Genomic DNA, 18,109 nt, shown 5'->3' with positions numbered 1-18,109 from the left:
AAAACCCAACAAAATATGAAAACCTTCATAAACTGTTAAACCCTATTCAAGTAGAGGAGCATAGACCTACTTGGAGCTACGTTTATCACCGAAGTTCAAATTTCTCACAAGTATTGCTGTTTTTTTTAACAAAATACAATGGGATTGGAGCTTCCAAACGATGCCAATGGCTGCACTGGGTGTTTTTCACGTTGGATGGATGAGGAAGAAGAAAGAAAAACGTGAACATAGGGAATAGGGAATAAAAAATTGTGGGAAAATGAAAGTGGGGGGGGGGGGGGTATATTTGTCCTAAAACTCATTCTCTCTCACTTGACAGCCCTTATTTTACAAAATTAAAATATCTACCTTTTATTCACAATTTAGCATAAACTTTGCATTTTCTTAATAATTTGCCCAAAACTAAACTATGATAATTTTAAAAAAATAAAAAAAATTCAATTCCTAATGAGAAATTAATATTTTTCCCAACAGAAATGTTTTTCTCCCAATCCAAACAGGACCAAAACAAATACACAGCTTTCTGCCTTTCTCCTTCCATGAATAGCTAATAATATACTTGTCAACAATAAAACAAACACTTTTCAATCAGTAGTATCCATCAGTAAAGAAAGGGAAAAATGGCTTTCCTCGACTGAGGATACTCCTCCCCAAACTTCTCTACATACCACTTCCGATGCCCTTCTGCTCTCGGAACCAAATTCGCACAAGTATACAAAAAAAACCCTAACCCTACCCAAGACCAAGTCATCACAGCCCACCCAAACCACTCCAAAACCTCCCCCAAATAATTAGGGCAACTCACCCATTCAAATAACCCTCCCTTAGGTATCCTGTACGACCCACCCCGTCTCAGCTCCATCAACTTCCGATCCGACCACACATTCACCCCCATACCGATCAAAAAAACCACCAACCCCACCAAAAACCGCCAATCAATATTCGCCCCCTTATCAAAATCCGCGTAGTGAGAAACCCATCGAGACTGGAGATAGGCATTGAGAAGATTAAATGCGAAGGCCATGAGAGCGATGGAGATCGGAAAACTGGTAGTGGGTTTGGTTTTGCGGTGGCGGTGGAAGAGGAGGGTTGGGTAGATGATGGTACGGTGGAAGTAGTGAAGGAGGAAGAAGGAGATTAGGGTTAGGGCAAAAGGGTGGGAATGGTTTTTGCCTAAGGGGAAGAGGAGGAGGGTTCATGAGGAACCAAGCGAGTGGGGCCGGGAGAGATGGGCCCCACCCGGATCGGAAGTGCTTTCCGTATGGGGCTTGTATGAATTGGAGTGAGATTATGGTGAGGGGTGTGATGAGGTAGAGGAAGAGGAAGAGGAGAGAGAATGTGAAGAGAGATTGGTCAGGAGGAGAGGATGGGTTTGTTGAAGCCATGAGAGACGAGTTGGGAAGGAAAGTTGAGAGGACAATGTGGAAATGAAATCCACCGTTACTTGTTTTATAATGACATTCCTCTTGTTTTTATTGGTTGGGAAGTGATGTTTATGCCACTTTTGGACCCCAGCGCTACTGTACATGGCAATCAAAACCCCTGGATTCATCGGACGTCAAGTACATTACTCCCTTTAGTCATTGATACAGACTATACAGTGGGGCTAGGTGTCTCCTTAGTAATCAACTCCCTTTAGTCATTGATACAGACTATACAGTGGGGCTAGGTGTCTCCTTAGTAATCAAAAGGGGCGTAAATATCACTTCCATAAGATAGATCCGAAGCATTCATTTGAGAGGCCCGGACATAGATAGTGGGTACTCAAAAAATCAGCGCCATAGGATAATCATAACCCTTCGAATTGAGGAGCTACAAAATTGATAGATTTGTGCAGGATTAGAGCCATCCATATTAAGTCGTAGGGATGGAATGATCCTATGAGCTGATTTTGAGGCACACCGTATCTATGCCAGGGCCCATCAAATGAATGGTTTGCCGTTTGCATCAACCAAACAAGGTGGGCCCCCGCTGTTTTTTTGGAAAAATGTTTCTAGTCGGAGTTTCTAGTTTCTAGTCTCCGACTAGAAACCCTTTTCACCTACGAGCTAGAAACATTTTTCTTCTAGTAGGCCGGCTAGAAACACTAAACCCTTTCACATTAATAAGTTTATAATAGTGTGCAGTGAAATGAGGAGCCCCGTTATGAAACGAGTTCCAAAAACCAGTTCTAGCTAGGGTTGGGCAAGGTATGTCTGCAAGTGAAGTATAATGTAAAAACAGAATAGAAGTAAAAATCCAATAATCATGGGAGGAAACTCTATTATTTGGAATGATTCTTGGCAGACAACGTAAATGAAACATGCATGGCAACCAAACGTATGGCATCCTTAAGGTCATGAAATTTTTTTAGTTAATTTTGTAATGACTGAAAAGAGAGGGATAGAAACAGGGAAACGAAAACTGTACTCTAAATAGAGGTTTATTTCTCCTATTTTTTAACCCACTTTGCACCATCTCCTTACAATCAATTCCCTCCCTCTCACCCTTTATACCCCCTCTCACACCTCATGGCAAACTAATATTCCCTGAAAAAGAAGTCATGGTTGTCAAGCATGGCCTTAAAGAATTTCGTAACAATGAACAAAAATCATTGCAAGGTTAGATTATAATCTGTCTGGAATCTGGATGCCACAATTCTTTAAAATTCTGCACATAAAATAACCAGGCCTGAGTGAAATGTCGCTGCCCTAAACGGGGCTAGATGATAAACAGAACAACTTTTGTGAACCAAAAACTACACCGATTAATTTAAGAAAAGCAGAATCCCAATACAAAATTCCTCAAAATTACTTTGTTTCTCACACATTACACATGCCCTCATCTCTCTGCAAACATTCAAGACAGACTGAGGTGAGAACACAATCAATCTGATTTCCGATCAACCACGAGCAATCCTTGATGATCCCCAGCTAGATGACGATCTGGGACCCCCACCACCGGATGATCTACGGTCATCAGCACGCCACCTGTCAGTGGGCGGAGGTGGACGATCGTCCGGTCTGCCCCACTTATCAGCCTCAGGAGGTGGGGGTGCACCAGAGCTATCGGGCTTTTCGCGCCTGAACTTGGGCACGTATTTTCCAGCAGTGGGTGCAGCAGCAGCAGCCGCCACAGGCTCCACCGTTCGGGCTGCCCCATTGGCATGTTCAACCAGCCTTGAAGGTGGCTCAGAGGTCCTTCCCAACAGAGCTTCTCTCCTTAACCTCTCCTTTTCTTCCAATTCCTTCTCCCTCTGCCTCTGCCTTTCTGCAATTTCATCCAGCTTGGCTTTCCGCTCGGCTTCTTCCTTCCTTCGCCTTTCAGCCTCTGCAATCAAAAATATCAAAATACTACCAAAAATTTAAAATATAAGTATTAAAAATGAGAAACATAAGCTGTGAACTGTTTGTTCATTACAGAAGCCAAATATGAATATTAAATTCTTAGTTAATTAAACTTTTGAAGAGCACATTTGTCAAACTTTAAATTAGTTTCCCTATTCATTTCAATCTCCTATTGATTACATTTCCCCATTACATACAAACTCCCTAACTCTCAAAAAAAATTTAAAGCACAATTGTGCCCCAAAGGACCTCTCAAAAATCTGTATTCTGAATTTCTGATGAGCAAATACTTGGAGTTATTACACTATGACTTTCTCAGAGAAATCCTTTTCTTCTTTTTAATAGCTTTGTCACTATGACTTTCTCAGAGAAATCCTTCACAAAATAAAACATAGTTACAACCATTCAATAAATTAAAATAAAATATAGTTACATAAAAAGAAATAAAGTTGAGAAAATTTCTGATGTACGATACAACCCAACTTTAAAAATAAAAAAACAGATGGCAAACGATTAAAACACCTGCCAGGAGATTTCTGATGTACAGCACTGCTTGTAGAAAACTAAGACGCTTATGTTTTTCAATAAGCTTATGCTTTATTATAGTTTTTCTTAGGTTAATTATTATTTTTATTTGGCCGAAATGCAGGCATACCTCAATGATTACCGTTCAAATAATTCTGAATCATTTCTAGAAAACTAGACACATGTTTTTCAATAACCTTATGCATTAATTTCCTCATAAATTTTTTTTGCTCATTTATTTATTTATTCTGTTTAGCTGAAATCTAAGCATACCTTCATGCTTACGAGCTTCCTCCTCTTCCTGCAACTTGGTCAGCCTCTCCTCCTCTGCTTTGAGATAGAAAACCATCTTTCTCTTAATCTCCATTTCTCGCCTCCGAGTCTCCATAAGATGGCTGATTCGGTCCTCTCTCTCCTTCTCCAATCTATTAAATTCTGCTTCACGCCGACTGACAATTTTATTCTGGAATACATTCTGTAACAAAAAGAACAAGGATACTATGATATTCAAAGGTAAAAAGCCATTAAATAATCCGATAAGATAAAACCACACCAATCATATTAAATAGGTTGGCAGACTCCAACTAAATATCCCTCTACAACAGATCACGGGAAGCATATGTGCATTGGTATGTGGCATACATGTAAGTGATACGTGCCATTCATCTTTGGGCCTCATGATGGAAGGGTTGCAGCCAAAGAGATGCAACAATTGGGTGACCCTAACCCTACTCAACTCCCCAGCAGACTTTATCCACAGAATATCAACCACTCACTAGTCAACTTCTTTCAATGTGCAACACAAAAAATTGTAAATGTACACATGCAATGTGCAACACGAAAAAAGGCAGAACGTGTATTGAGTCGGACTAAAAAATGAAAGATATTGTGCACGGCGATTAACATGCTTGCATAAGAAATGCAAAAGAACAAATGCGCAAATACACTCATAGATACATGGATCAAACTTAAAGATTCATAGATCTACTTAATAAAATCAAATACCAACATATACTAAACAAGAATCCAATACATGATACAAATACCAACATATACTAAACATGAATCCAATGTAGGATAAAAAAATATTACAAATTACAGTAAAGTCGAGCGAGAAAAAAATTGGAAAAATAGATCCATAAATAACAGGATCTGGCATTAGAAATGGGTAGAAATATAAAACATTGAAGCAAAAAACAAAACATATATTACAAAATGAAATAGAACCAAATAGCAAATGTTAAAACTTAAAAATAATAAAGCATATACATACAATCACTAAATCTCATCCAATCTCACCAAGAACATGCATATTTAATGAATTGGGTATGTTATAAATAAAATAAAATAAAATAAAATAAAATGACAAGGACAACAACTCCCTAACTAACAAAGTGGGAAATGGATAATTTACTTGTAAACAGTGAAAATCCCAAAATTGCAACATGATCTGTGCTGTGATATTTGATAGGAGTGAAGAAGACCATAAAAGGAGCATACAACCCTCCCAAGAGAAACAAAGATGAAATAGATGAATAAATGAATCATATTGCATCCAAAACATTATAGGGCACCATATTAATACTATATCAACCAAAGCAGGTTTATATTGTCGATTCAGGACCATATCTGTCTGAGAACGCCAATATACTCCGCTATGGGTGCAATTCCCCGCAGGGGTCCAGTACGAGTCATTGACCCAGATCATTGACCTGCTGTTCCATGTCTACAGTGGCCATGGGAAAGGCACATTTCAGGGGTCGGGGTGCGTGGGGTGGGTGGGGGGGCTCCTTGGACTCTACTGGCTAAACTGCTCTTTCCCTATTCTCACCATGCAATCCATTCATGGTCAGGAAAAAAGATTAAAGAGCTAAATATCACCAAGTACCCCTTTTCTCAACTACCATGAGAGACTTTCTTGACTAACATAATAAACAAATATTGAAGAATTACAAAAAACAATAAATCAGTCGCCACAGTAACGGTTCTCGTTGGCAGAATAAACAAACCTTGTTATCCAGCATCCGGACAAGTCTATTTTTCTCTTGCAGGTCTCCTGCATGATGTTGCCTGCTGAGCTCAATCTCTTGCTGCAAAGTAAATTAGAAAACCCACGTTGGACTTAAGCCACCAAGTGGAATATTAAGCATAAAGCACTGAATTCAATCACAAAGGGTTTCGGTCCAAACCTCCTGCTCACGTTCATGGAGAATTTTCTCTTCCACCAAACGTTCTTGAAATGCTGCTTCAATTAAAGGAGCCTCTTCTTCTCGTTTTGCTCTTTCCAGATAGTCCATTGTCTTGGCCAGTTTCTGCAACTTCTTTTCCATTTCCTGACGCTCTTTGAGTTGCTCACTCAAAGCCAACTCAATCAGTGACTGCTTTGTCACTTTCTCCTGCAGAGATACAAAACATAAAAATTCAATAATAAAAAAAGATAATTGCGCATATAATTGCAAAGGTTGTACATGATCAATTGCTTCTAATGATAGTACGAGCCACTAGACAAATATTTTCATATCAAAGGTAATAAAGAGAACTGAAGAAATGACTCATTTGATACTAAGAACCCACTGGTTCAATCATTGATTCACCTGAGTCGACTCGGTTTAAACCATTCTAAGTCAATAAACCAATTCAATAAAAGATATGCCGACTCGCCCATGTCAACCCAATTTTACCATGAGTGACATCTTCACTGGGTATAAGGTTTTTAACAATGCTAAATTCCACTTCCCCTCCAATGGAAATGGGACACCAAATAGTACCCAGAGGCAACTTTTCAAGACAGAACAGTCCTAATTAAATTGATTTACAGGGAATAACAAGCATAGGCCTATGAACAGTCTCTTGTTAACATAACCTGTAAATCTATAGCAAGAGGACAAATTAGAATGAATGAAGATCAAAATTTACCCCCTCAATGACTGGCTTTTTTCCCTTCTTTTTCCCACGCTTTTCAGCTTCCAGAAGTAAGGCTTGGGCTTCTTCAAGTTCCCTCTCCTCTATTTCTCGGCGAATCCTTTGTTCCTCCCTCCGAGAATACTCAGAGGCCAGTCTCTTCTGTTCTGCCTCCTCAGTGATTTTCTGAAGTTTTAATCTCTTTGACTCTTCCTCCCGTTCCTGTGGAAATAAAAAGAATATTTAATTAAAAAAATTTATTTGCACATCATATAAAGAAATTTTATCACCATGCAAGTCTCTCTGTTCAGAGTAGCAATTAGCAGTTGGTTACCATCTCTAGCATCTGCCGCTCTTGTTCTTCCTTGCGTTTCTCAATGATAGATTTTCGTGCAAGAAGTCTCTTGTGCTCCTTGTCCACAATTTCTGCTAAACCAGGCAGAGTGTCACTTAGCCTTGATACCTTTTTCACTGGGAGATAAATCATGTTCCTGGCTTTGTTCAAAGATTCCGCCAGAACAGCCAAATGATCCCGGAGCTGGTCAGATTCAAGATCCTAGCAAAAGAGACGGCACTAGTTAGCAACAAAACTAAGAAACAGGGAGAGGGCAGTGTAAGCATCAATGTGTGTGTGTGTGTGTGTGTGTGTGTGTGTGTGTGTGAGAGAGAGAGAGAGAGAGAGAGAGAGAGAGAGAGAGAGAGTGCGCAGGCAGGTGTGGATCTGGAGCTGAAGAACATTCATATTTGTGGCAATATAAGACAATTTGGGAAAGACTTGTGTCAAATCTTAGTCAAGATGAGTGGCAATAGGCTCTAAACCAGACCAAATCTAGAAAGCCGACAGTTCAAAACTCACAACCAGGATCTGACTGGAGAACTGCACAACAAGTGTATGAACGACAAAGATCAAAAGTACCTTGTGTCAAATCTTAGTCAAGATGAGTAGCAATAGGCTCTAAACCAGACCAAATCTAGAAAGCCGACAGTTCAAAACTCACAAACAGGATCTGACTGGAGAACTGCACAACAAGTGTATGAACGACAAAGATCAAAAGTACCAAACCAGATTGACTAGCACAGCCCAGATGGACCAGAAACTGATCTAAAGCCCGTCAAGTCAATACCTAGCCAGAGTAGGTCTCGTCTAACCACACCAAAGAAGTTGAATACAATCCAAGTGACATAGTAGCTAATTTATTTTAGAATGAGAAACAAATAGGAAAAAATCAGGAAAACATAAGGAATAACCAGATATTATTGTGTCAATAGGTTTACATAAATAGAGAAACCAAAATGACTATGGGCAAATGAAAATGGTTACAAAAATGGATTCCAGAGTACAGGTGTTTATGAATGGGGATGCTTTTCAAAAATGGATTCCAGGGCATAGGTGTATATGCAAGGGGACATTTCAACCCAGCACTAGTAAACTACTGAAAGTTAAAACCTACTTGAATCCAATGCAACTAAACTACTAGGACCCAATTGAAAGTTAAAAACTTGCTAAGAACTGAATAAAACAACCACAAACAATCCAATCGAAACATGCAATATGAAACTAGGGATAAAACAGTAATAGATTTGATAAAAAAAATATGGATCAAAATAGGTGAAACCCAAAATAGCAATATGAAAAACTTGTGTACTCAGTAACTACTCAGTATCCCCTCCAAAAGTACATTAAACTTCATGTACAAATTAAAACCCTAATGACTCCATTGGTATAGTGTCGATTTCAGATTTTCAGCCTTATGTCAATCGAAACAAAATCCAAAATAAAAATTAGGTGCATTACATGTTACTGCTCAAAACAAAACCCACTATCATTTCTCTAATTAGGAACTTGTCGATTTCAGCCTTATGTCAATCGAAACAAAATCCAAAATAAAAATTAGGTGCATTACATGTTACTGCTCAAAACAAAACCCACTATCATTTCTCTAATTACGAACTTCTCAAAAGTACTATAATCTCTACCTTAATTTTATAAATTTTCTAAAACTCCAAGCCAATTGAAATTACCAAATGAAACCCAAAGGCACCTATTTCAAATTTGAGAACTTTCCAATTGGAACTTCTTTTCAACCAGACTGATCTAACAAGAATGGCCAACCAAATAATTCAACAACAGCCTAGAGTAGCGCTTGTCCTACTTTGCTTGATTTTGCCGATTAATCAAGAACTGCTTTAGAGTCCCTAATTTTTGTGTCACCCATTAATAAGTCTAGGGTATTAATTTTTAGTCTGCTGGTTTGAAATTTTACAGCACAAGTTAAAAAGGAGGAATTTTATGATGAAAAATTGATATTAAAGAGACTACGGTAGAAGATGACAACACCAGTTTTCTGCCTACAGATAGTATATAAACAATCTCTTTGAAGTTTATGGTACAGCTCAAGTGTATCGGCAATTCAACACTAGTAGGATTGGAGAAACAGGAGCGCATCTGCATTTGCACATTGTCGTTGTGTAAGAACTAAGAAAGCATGGATCTTGGCATGCATGCAAGTTCAACCAATGGCGTTGCATTTCAATTGGTACATGCATAAGACACCTAAATGATTTGTACTCTATAAGAAGTGCCTCAGGGTTCAAAATTCAAACATGCATGTTCAAACTCTCATTGCATGATTTTCTATGCGTGTGTGTGTGTGTGTGTGTGTGAGAGAGAGAGAGAGAGAGAGAGAGAGAGAGAGAGCATGTGAGCTTACTGCATTGCCAAAGAGAACAGCAGCCTTCAGATGGTCAACTTTCATAACAACAAAATTATGTTTGACAGCTTCAACAGAAATTTTCTCAACAACTGAGAAATTAAAGAATGGGATCATGCTTGACAGAACTTCAATGTTCATTGTCTGGTACACCTGGGATACCTGGAAAAGCACAAAGCAACTCACCGTAAGCACCTAAAAAGAGTATTCCCCATTCACTAAAGAACTAACTATAGAGAACGACTAATACCCGCACTACCATAGTTCGATAATACGCTACTCACTTTGTTTTACACTTTCCTTATTGGATGTTGATAGCATCTTGAGTATTGTAACAGCCGTGAAAAGCTAATTAAAAAATAGTAGTTCCATTATCAAAATATGGTAGTGCGGATATCAGACAACTAAAATGGAGAAGTATAATCATAATAGAAACAGAGTTAGTCACACAACCCTGTTGTAAAACAAAGTGAGTAGTGTCGTTATCAAAATATGGTAGTGCGGATATTAATCCCCTAAAATTGAGAAGTATAATAAAAAATAGAAACAGACTTAGTTACACCAACCTGTTGCAGTAATCTCAAGGTGGCAAGCTTTTCCAGAGAAGGAATGTACTGCGATAATTGTACTTCCGGAACAGATGAAGCCGATGAAAGTTTGGCCCCTAGCTTGGATATCTTGGCTAAGAGTGGCTGAACTTTCGATGCAAAATCTAATGGGGAAAATTCAAATTCTAGAAGATGGTATAGGTCTTTCACTTCTTGTGATACACAGGATAGTACACCCTTAGAGGCCTGCAAGCAATAGACAAAAACATCCAGCTTAGCACTGTTAAAAAGGATAACAACCTATCCAAGTCGATGCCAAATTCATTGTGGTGTGTAACTTATCACATTCAAAACAAGTGTAGTTGAATTGCAGAGTTAACAAGGACTAGTGTAACGATTCAAAAAAAAAGGACTAGTGCTATTTGTGTCATCTCTGCTTTTTTTATGGAATATAATTGTTACTTTTCAAAAAAAAGGACTAGTGTAATCAATATAGAACTCTTTCCTCTTTGCATTTCTTTTTATGTGAATGATAAGAACATGTCAAAAATCTTGTAGCCATACAAGGAATTGAGATAAAGAAAAGTAGAATTATACAAATTCCTCTCCTAGTAACATCCAAGGAATCAAACTAGGACAAGTAACATTGTTTGCAGAAAAAAGGATAGAACAAGTAAAAAATCTATACATGTTCCATGTACGGCTACATGATTTTTTTTGACATGTTCTTATCATTCATATAAAAAGAAAAAGAAATACCTCTCCTGGCAGCATCCAAGGATTCCAATTAGGACAAGTAAAACGATAATCATAATTTGCAGAAAGAACCATGACACCAGAGGGTTCCCCTCTCATAGATTTCTCGTATTCAAAAGTAATAATATGAATGGGAGTCTCCTAATTGATTTACGTGGACCAAAGCATCTCCATCTTAGAACCCATACTCTGAGAAAGATAGTCATACAGAAATAAGCATATACACACCTGGAAAAAATGACCATTTACTGTTTGTCAACAAAAATAAGCATATACACACCTAGCACTATTAAGAAATGGAAGCATATACGCTTCAGAGATGATGACTCAATCAACTGTCTTTAAAATGGAAGCAATGAACCAAGAACTGTCTAAAAATAATAACTTAATCCCAACAAATCTACATCTATCTCACAACCTACCACATATGAAAAATGATCTCATATTTCACACACCTCCAGAATTTTGCAACATTAATCCCACCAAAGATATCATGAATCAATACAAAAGGAACAATGTAGAAGAAGTATTCAAAATGATACTAAGAACTTTGAATAAAAAAATTATTTTAAGAACAAAATCTTACCAACTCTGAGAGAAGCAATGACCGAGAAAGCTGCAAACAAAAGCCAATGTCAGAAGGAGCAAAGCTGAAACAACACATTAACAGCTAGCCTGAAAAACATGTGCAAAGAAAATGAACCACTTTACCACATCTCTAGTGTCTCGTTTAGGGTCAAGACTAAATCCTATAAGACTCGCCATCCTCAAATTGCGCTCTTTCTCATTTTCAAGCTCCAAATGAGATGCACCATACATGTGGTCATAGGGGGGCACTGCCAGCGCAGCTAATAAGACAGATGATGCTATCAATTGCAGATCCTTCTGATTTAAGTTTTTATTATAACTTTTCTGAAGTGCGAAAAGTTTGAGCCACGCATAGGCATGATAAAGGTGACTCTCTGAAACCCAGAATATCTCTGTTAGCTTAGCATAATAAACAACCAGCAAGGATGGCTTTGGGGTTTTCTTAACCATGCACATCAACCCATGAACATCTTCAACAGAACGAAAAGCTTCCTGCAGGAAACACCAGAGGGAATCAAATGAACCCAACACATACAAACTTAAATGAGTAGGTATTTCACAAACCTGCCAGAGTTCAAGCTCCGTTGCAATCTTTAGCTGCTCGAATCTTGTATCTAAGTATAGTTGCAAACTTTCAGGAGATGACAAGTCAGGTCTATCCCTTTGATCTCGGTATTTGTTAAGATTCGAAAGATGATTCCGGATAATTTCACAGAGTCTACGGAATTCAGTTGTCCGCTTGTATTGCTTACAGAACTGGAAGGCACGGTGAGCAGTCATCTGCACATAAGAAAACATTTTTAGCACTCAAACAGACACTAATACCAGATTAATCATAACTACTACATCATATACTAAAGCCCAAAATGATGACAAGTGAAAATAAAGAAGCTCTACGGCAAATGTTACAGAATTTCACAAGCCACAACGGAACAGTAAAGTGATAAACATAACAAACCACAGCGTATTTTAATGCAACCTCCAAAAGTTTCAAAGACTAACTTGAAGCTCTATGTTGCCATAATTTGTATCCTGTATTACTTTTTCATCATAGAGGAGTTGCGGTTGAGGAATTCCGAAACATGACTCCTCCGAGTCCACGAATCTGATTCCTAAAGCAATACCCGGTCAATAACTCACTCAAGCCCAAACTGGGTCAACTCTGACAGGTCAATGAAAGACCTCCAAAGTTTTTTGTGTGCTCTAAAGAGTCAAAGAAGTTTTTTTATTGACTCGGCAGGGTATAACTAAGTCAACCACAGAAGATAAATGATTGACATATTGAGTTTTTATACCACAGGAGATTGATGCCTACAAAAGTAACATATTCCCAAGTGGCAAGAGTTTGTGGTTGGAGAACTCGCCAAGTTGTACTTGAAACTCAGCCGAATCAACCTGGAACAACCACATCCTGAGTCAACCCAATGAAGTAACTAGAATTAGCCATAGCTCGGCTTTGACATGGCTCTAACCCAGTTGCCTCGACCTACTCACACTGTTTAATACATGAGACGAGAAGAATTTAATGATATTTCATGTAAGTACATAAAACCAATTACCTAGGTAACTCAAACCAAACAGTGTATGATGTCTCTGCCCCTGAGCTGAAGCTAAAAGCTTATACTGGATTTAATTTAAAAACTCAAAACTTAGATGGTTTTCCTTCTCTGCTTCCTATCTTAACATTTATTATTTTTATTTTATTGTACTGTGTTTTCATGATATATAATTTTGTTGTTGTAGTGTAGACTCAAATATATATTTTATCATTAACTTTTCTTTCTTTTTTTTATTCATTTAAAGAAATTATTTATGAGTTAAAGCCCAAGTCATGAATTCTTTTTTCTTTTCTGTTTATGAATGGCAATGCATAAAAGTGGAAAGGAATACGGGTGCAACTCAAGAACTTCCCAGAAGGCCAATTGTCCTAGTACTGCTCTTGCCCAAGCACGGTTAACTTTAAAGTTATAATGGGATCCAATGCATTTGTGCTGGAAGCCTGGAACCGAGTCATTAGTTTTTCAACCTTGAATTTGGTAGAATCAACAAAAGTAATAGTGCCACAAGCATGACACAATATTGATAAGAGTTTTAGACTTAAATAAAGAGTCATTTTCAGAATTGAATTGAAATGAGATTGAAAAACACAAGCTGTGTATAAGTTTCAAATGTGGGATTCTATTTTAAGATTGACAGATTCCGGGGTTAAAAGATTGCATTTGGCACTAGCTAAGATCTTGGTATAATCTGATTCGTTTGAAATGCTTTGATGCAACAAATTAACCAACAGACATTAAAATTCATCAACGTAAGTTGATTTGTCATGGAAACTCTGCGGTCATTTCCAAATGAGTTCACCCTTGCCACAATAGCTTAGCAACATGGATAATTGAAGCTTGGCCAAAAGTGAAATCAAGGCTGGAGAAGAAAGAGACAAGAGGAGACAACAAGCCACACTGATGAGGTTTGAAAATAATGGAAGCAACTTCTGTTCCATGAAATCCCAAATGAATGACCATTAGGTTTAAGATAGCCAACGAGTCCAGCATTTTTAGCTCTTGGGTCATGAATACAACTGGACCATTAATGAATGATATGCTGCCAAACCTCCAAATCTAAGTAATTACCTTGTTTGAAGGAGTTAATAAAAAACTCAATGCTTAAAGAACAAAGTCCAAGAATCTTCATGTAAAAACATTGTACAATGAATGCAACTCCACAGATCAAGTATGCAATTAGCAAGATGGTCAGAAGGCTTACCGCATAAAGAGCTTCTAGTTTTGAGTTGTTACGTAGTATTTCAAGCACTGTTCTATATGTTTCCCATAAAAATTTGAACCAAGGAGTCACGAGCTCCCTGTCGGACCGGTCCCTTCCTTTCTCGCCACTGACATAGCTTAACATTAAGTCTTCCGGCCTTTTATCTGCTTCCAAATCATCAACATCTAGAGCATCCTCCAAGGCTTGAGCCTGGCTTCGTGCTTGTTCGGCTCTTTCAGTGGATAGCTGCATAAAATGCTTTATAACCTCCTCCAAAGAACTGACATTCACTTGCTGGCATACTATGCGATACTGAATCAAACCATCTTTTGCAAACCTACCCCTCCGCATGTCCACGCACAGCTCTACATACTTAAACATAATCCTCTCAAGAGTCTTCTGCCATGCTCGATACCTCTTTGAGGTGATCAGGTCATGAAGTGCTTGCAACGCCGCTTGCTTCTGACCAACATTTATTAACTCTGCATTCATGAAGAAACATTCATGAAGAAATTGAAGTAAGCGTTGACTCCAAAAAAGCAAAAGGTACAAGGCTTAATGTCTGGCAAGGACAATCCTATAATATTAATGAGTGGAAACTCAATTAAACGATATAATTGAATAGAAGAATACTCAATAGCACCTACGATGTTATTGGGATTATAAAAACATCAATCGAAATTCACTTGCATTTCTTTGAGAGAAAATGATCAAGAGATTGTCATAGGAAAATGGAGAAAAAAGGAATTTCAAAAGAAATTAATATAACAACACCCATAAAATTAAAAAAACACACCCTTTCACTCGATGCGACCACATATCGCATGCAACATGACCAGAAAAAATTCAGCCAAAACTAATGAAATTATGAAAAAAAAAAAACTGTAAAAAGAGAAGAAACAAATAAAACAGTAACCTTAAGCATCCAACCATTACCACTTTGAAAAAACATGAAAATTCATTGTAAAGTTCCATAATCACAGCTAAACAATCAGAAGCCATTCAAACAGGTTAATGAATATAAATTAAGATAGCCCACTTAACCAGAACCCAAAATTTGAAACAAATAGAAACTATGTCTCCTTGAGTAAATGTAACAATATGGTCAGCAAGGTCATTCTCCATCATGACATTAAAACAAAGAATCAATGTAGTAAACTGCAGCAAAAAAAGTCATAAACTAAGAAAGAAAACCACACCCTACTAATCATTCAAAAAAAAAAAAAAACCACACCCTACTATAAAACCTGGCGTGAATACAACATCCAAAATTACTATAAGCAAAATAAAACCCAGTTAACAATTGGTCTACAGAGGCAATTAAAACTTTGGTTGAGAAAAAAGTGTCAAAAGTTGAAATTTTACTAACCCTCCGCACGCTTGAGAGCGTTCTCTGGCTTCGCAAAAGTCGACATGATTCCAATCGGCAGCTCGTCGCCTGCTCAACGAGAAAGCAGGCGCAATAACAAACACCTGAATCATACACAACAAAAGGCGGCTACCATAAGCATGATGAAGAAAATCAATTATAAAAAATAGACAACCAACAAATCTCAAATAATACTGTAAAATCTCTTTCAAAACTGAAAACCCTTCGCTGCTACGAAATTGTTTGGTTGTTCCCATAAGCATGAGGAAAAAAAATCAATTATAAAAAATAAACATCCGAATCTCAAATAATAATGTAAAGAGTTCTTCCAAAACTGAAAACCCTTTTCTTCTACGAAATTGTTTATGCTTTTAGGGTTTTTCTCAGAGATGGTATTGAGATTATAAACATCCAATATTCAAAAATAGCAATCGATCTATCTGAATAGAAACAATACATCATGGATTTGAAGATAATCATCCAAGGGTAAAATCGGAACCAGAAGATAATAGAATTAACAATGTCAAACAAAAAAGGGATTAGGCATGCAGAAATCCAAACAAGGTTTTTTCCCCTTCTATCTATCGTGTTCAAGACTGATTTATGGTTGAATCATATAAAAAAAAACACGAGAAACAGCAAAGATCAATCAAATCTTATCTAACCGAGATTTCCGCAGAAAAAAGGAAACCCTAGAAAAGCCAGATCTAAGAAACATAGTTGTTCAGTGAAAAAAAAAACGAAGAAGAAGATCGGAAAGAGTAAAATCGAGATATCTAGAACCGAAATATCGTTTGATTTAACTGAAAATAAAAAAAAAGTACCAGAGTGAGAAGAACCAATCGGGAGCGCAATGAACCTCTCTTCCAGTCGCCTTCTAGGGTTTTCGCCACTGCTCGTTATCAATTTATTAACACGAAAATACGGCCTTTACGTTTTCCAATAGGATACCTCAAATACCCCTCGAGTTTATTTGAAATATCAATATGTACCTGATGAGGATTCTGCTATGAGGGCCCGCACATTATTTTCATGGGTGGGACGTGGGCCCATATAATTCTTGGCCCATGCGGCCATTCGCTCAGCCTCATTAACATGTGGCTAATAAATTTGCCCTCTTCTACCATTTATTGATTATATTCACCTATCCGTGTGTCCCCCCTCTTTCTCTTATTTCTCTCATCTCTCTCTACCATTTATTCTCTCTTTTATTTATTTTTATTTTTTCTTCTTATCCTCCTCTCCCCTCTCTCTCTCTCTGGTCTCATCATCTCTTGATTCTGTTGTCTCTCTTCACTGTTACTTCTTATTCTCTTTAGTTTTTTTTTATCTTTTCTTCTCTCTATGCTGATAAGTTTTCTTAAATAAAATAAGTCTAAGCTAAGAAAAAACGCGAACAAATACTTAATGGTGACCATTGATGATCTTATGGAGGTGAAAGATCAAGTGGATAATATTGAAAAGGTGCACAATTTTTCTTTCCCTTCTTGTAAGCTTAATTATGCAATTATAAAATATGCATTATGTAACATATTTTTTTTATTTGTTTTATTGTCTCCTACTCCATCAATGGATTTTGGTATTAATAGTGATAGCGATAGAGATGATATGGGTTATTATGAAGATGAAGAAAATCATATGATCAAGAAAAACATAACTGAGAAGACAATCGAAGAAAATTATTTCACTGAAAAAGATGCTAGAAATTTATTAATGAGACAAGACGGATGTCTCTAGCACAAGGTGATGCACAAGCTATTTATCAGTTGTTCAGAAACGCATCCAAGAAGAATCCTGCTTTCTTTTAGGCAATGGATCTTGATAATGAAGGACATTTGAGAAATATTTTTTGGGGTTGACACCAAGTCTAGGGCTTCCTATAAATACTTCGGTGATGTAGTTACCTTTGATACTACATACTTGACAAATAAGTATGATATGCCATTTGCTCCATTTGTAGGAGTTAACTATCACGGGCAATCTATCTTGTTAGGTTGCGGTTTGCTTTCAGATGAGAAAATAGAGAGTTTTATTTGGTTGTTTAACACATGGCTAGCAACAATGTTAGAACGACCACCAATCTCAATAATTACCGGCCAAAGTAAATCCATACAAGCAGCAATTGCAGAGGTGTTTCCAACGGTCCTTCATCGTCTTTGCTTATGGCATATCATGCAAAAAGTACCACAGAAGTTGGGCTCTCTACAAAAAAATGCTATGTTTATGAAAACGTTTAATAAATGCATTTATGATTGTTTGAGAGTTGAAGAATTCGAAAGAGAATGGGATAAAATGATCAAAGATTATAATCTTACAGATGACGAGTGGCTTAAAACATTGTACGAATTCGCGATAGGTGGGTGCCCTGTGTTCTTAAAGGATATTTTCTTTGCAGGGATATCTAGTTCTCAAAGAAGTGAGAGCATAAATCATTTTTTTTTTATGGATATGTACATTCAAAGACTAGTTTGAAAGAGTTTGTTGAGCAATATGAGTTAGCCATACGAAGTCGGTATGAAAAAGAGGCCCTGGCAGATTTTGATTCATTTCATTCAAACCCCACATTGAAGATTGTGTCGATTTTTAAAAGAGAGGTTGCTAACATTTACACTAGGGCTCTGTTCA

At 37.4% G+C, this 18,109-nt stretch overlaps 1 protein-coding gene and 1 pseudogene across 1 annotated transcript; both read right to left on the bottom strand.

The window, feature by feature from the left end:
* Positions 1-446: 446 nt before the first annotated feature.
* LOC143851623 (steroid 5-alpha-reductase DET2-like) lies at positions 447-1,491 on the bottom strand (annotated as a pseudogene).
* Positions 1,492-2,614: 1,123 nt separating this feature from the next.
* LOC143849359 (eukaryotic translation initiation factor 3 subunit A-like) lies at positions 2,615-16,455 on the bottom strand. Its single transcript, XM_077358365.1, has 14 exons — positions 16,309-16,455; positions 15,485-15,588; positions 14,116-14,597; positions 11,920-12,135; positions 11,479-11,847; positions 11,354-11,383; positions 10,030-10,257; positions 9,464-9,625; positions 7,087-7,308; positions 6,768-6,974; positions 6,041-6,247; positions 5,861-5,941; positions 4,125-4,326; positions 2,615-3,309 (listed from the first exon to the last, which is right to left on the bottom strand). Exons 2-14 carry the CDS (start codon positions 15,528-15,530, stop codon positions 2,882-2,884), a joined length of 2,880 nt encoding a protein of 959 aa, XP_077214480.1. The 5' UTR covers positions 15,531-15,588; positions 16,309-16,455; the 3' UTR covers positions 2,615-2,881.
* Between the last annotated feature and the right edge of the window lie 1,654 nt (positions 16,456-18,109).

This window comes from Tasmannia lanceolata, unplaced genomic scaffold, assembly GCF_043159265.1.
Source record: "Tasmannia lanceolata isolate RefF3 unplaced genomic scaffold, GAP_Taslan_0.1 ptg000018l, whole genome shotgun sequence".
NCBI classification, from domain to species: Eukaryota; Viridiplantae; Streptophyta; class Magnoliopsida; order Canellales; family Winteraceae; genus Tasmannia; species Tasmannia lanceolata.
Note: the sequence above shows the minus strand (reverse complement) of the source record. Positions and strands in the feature narration are given on the sequence as shown.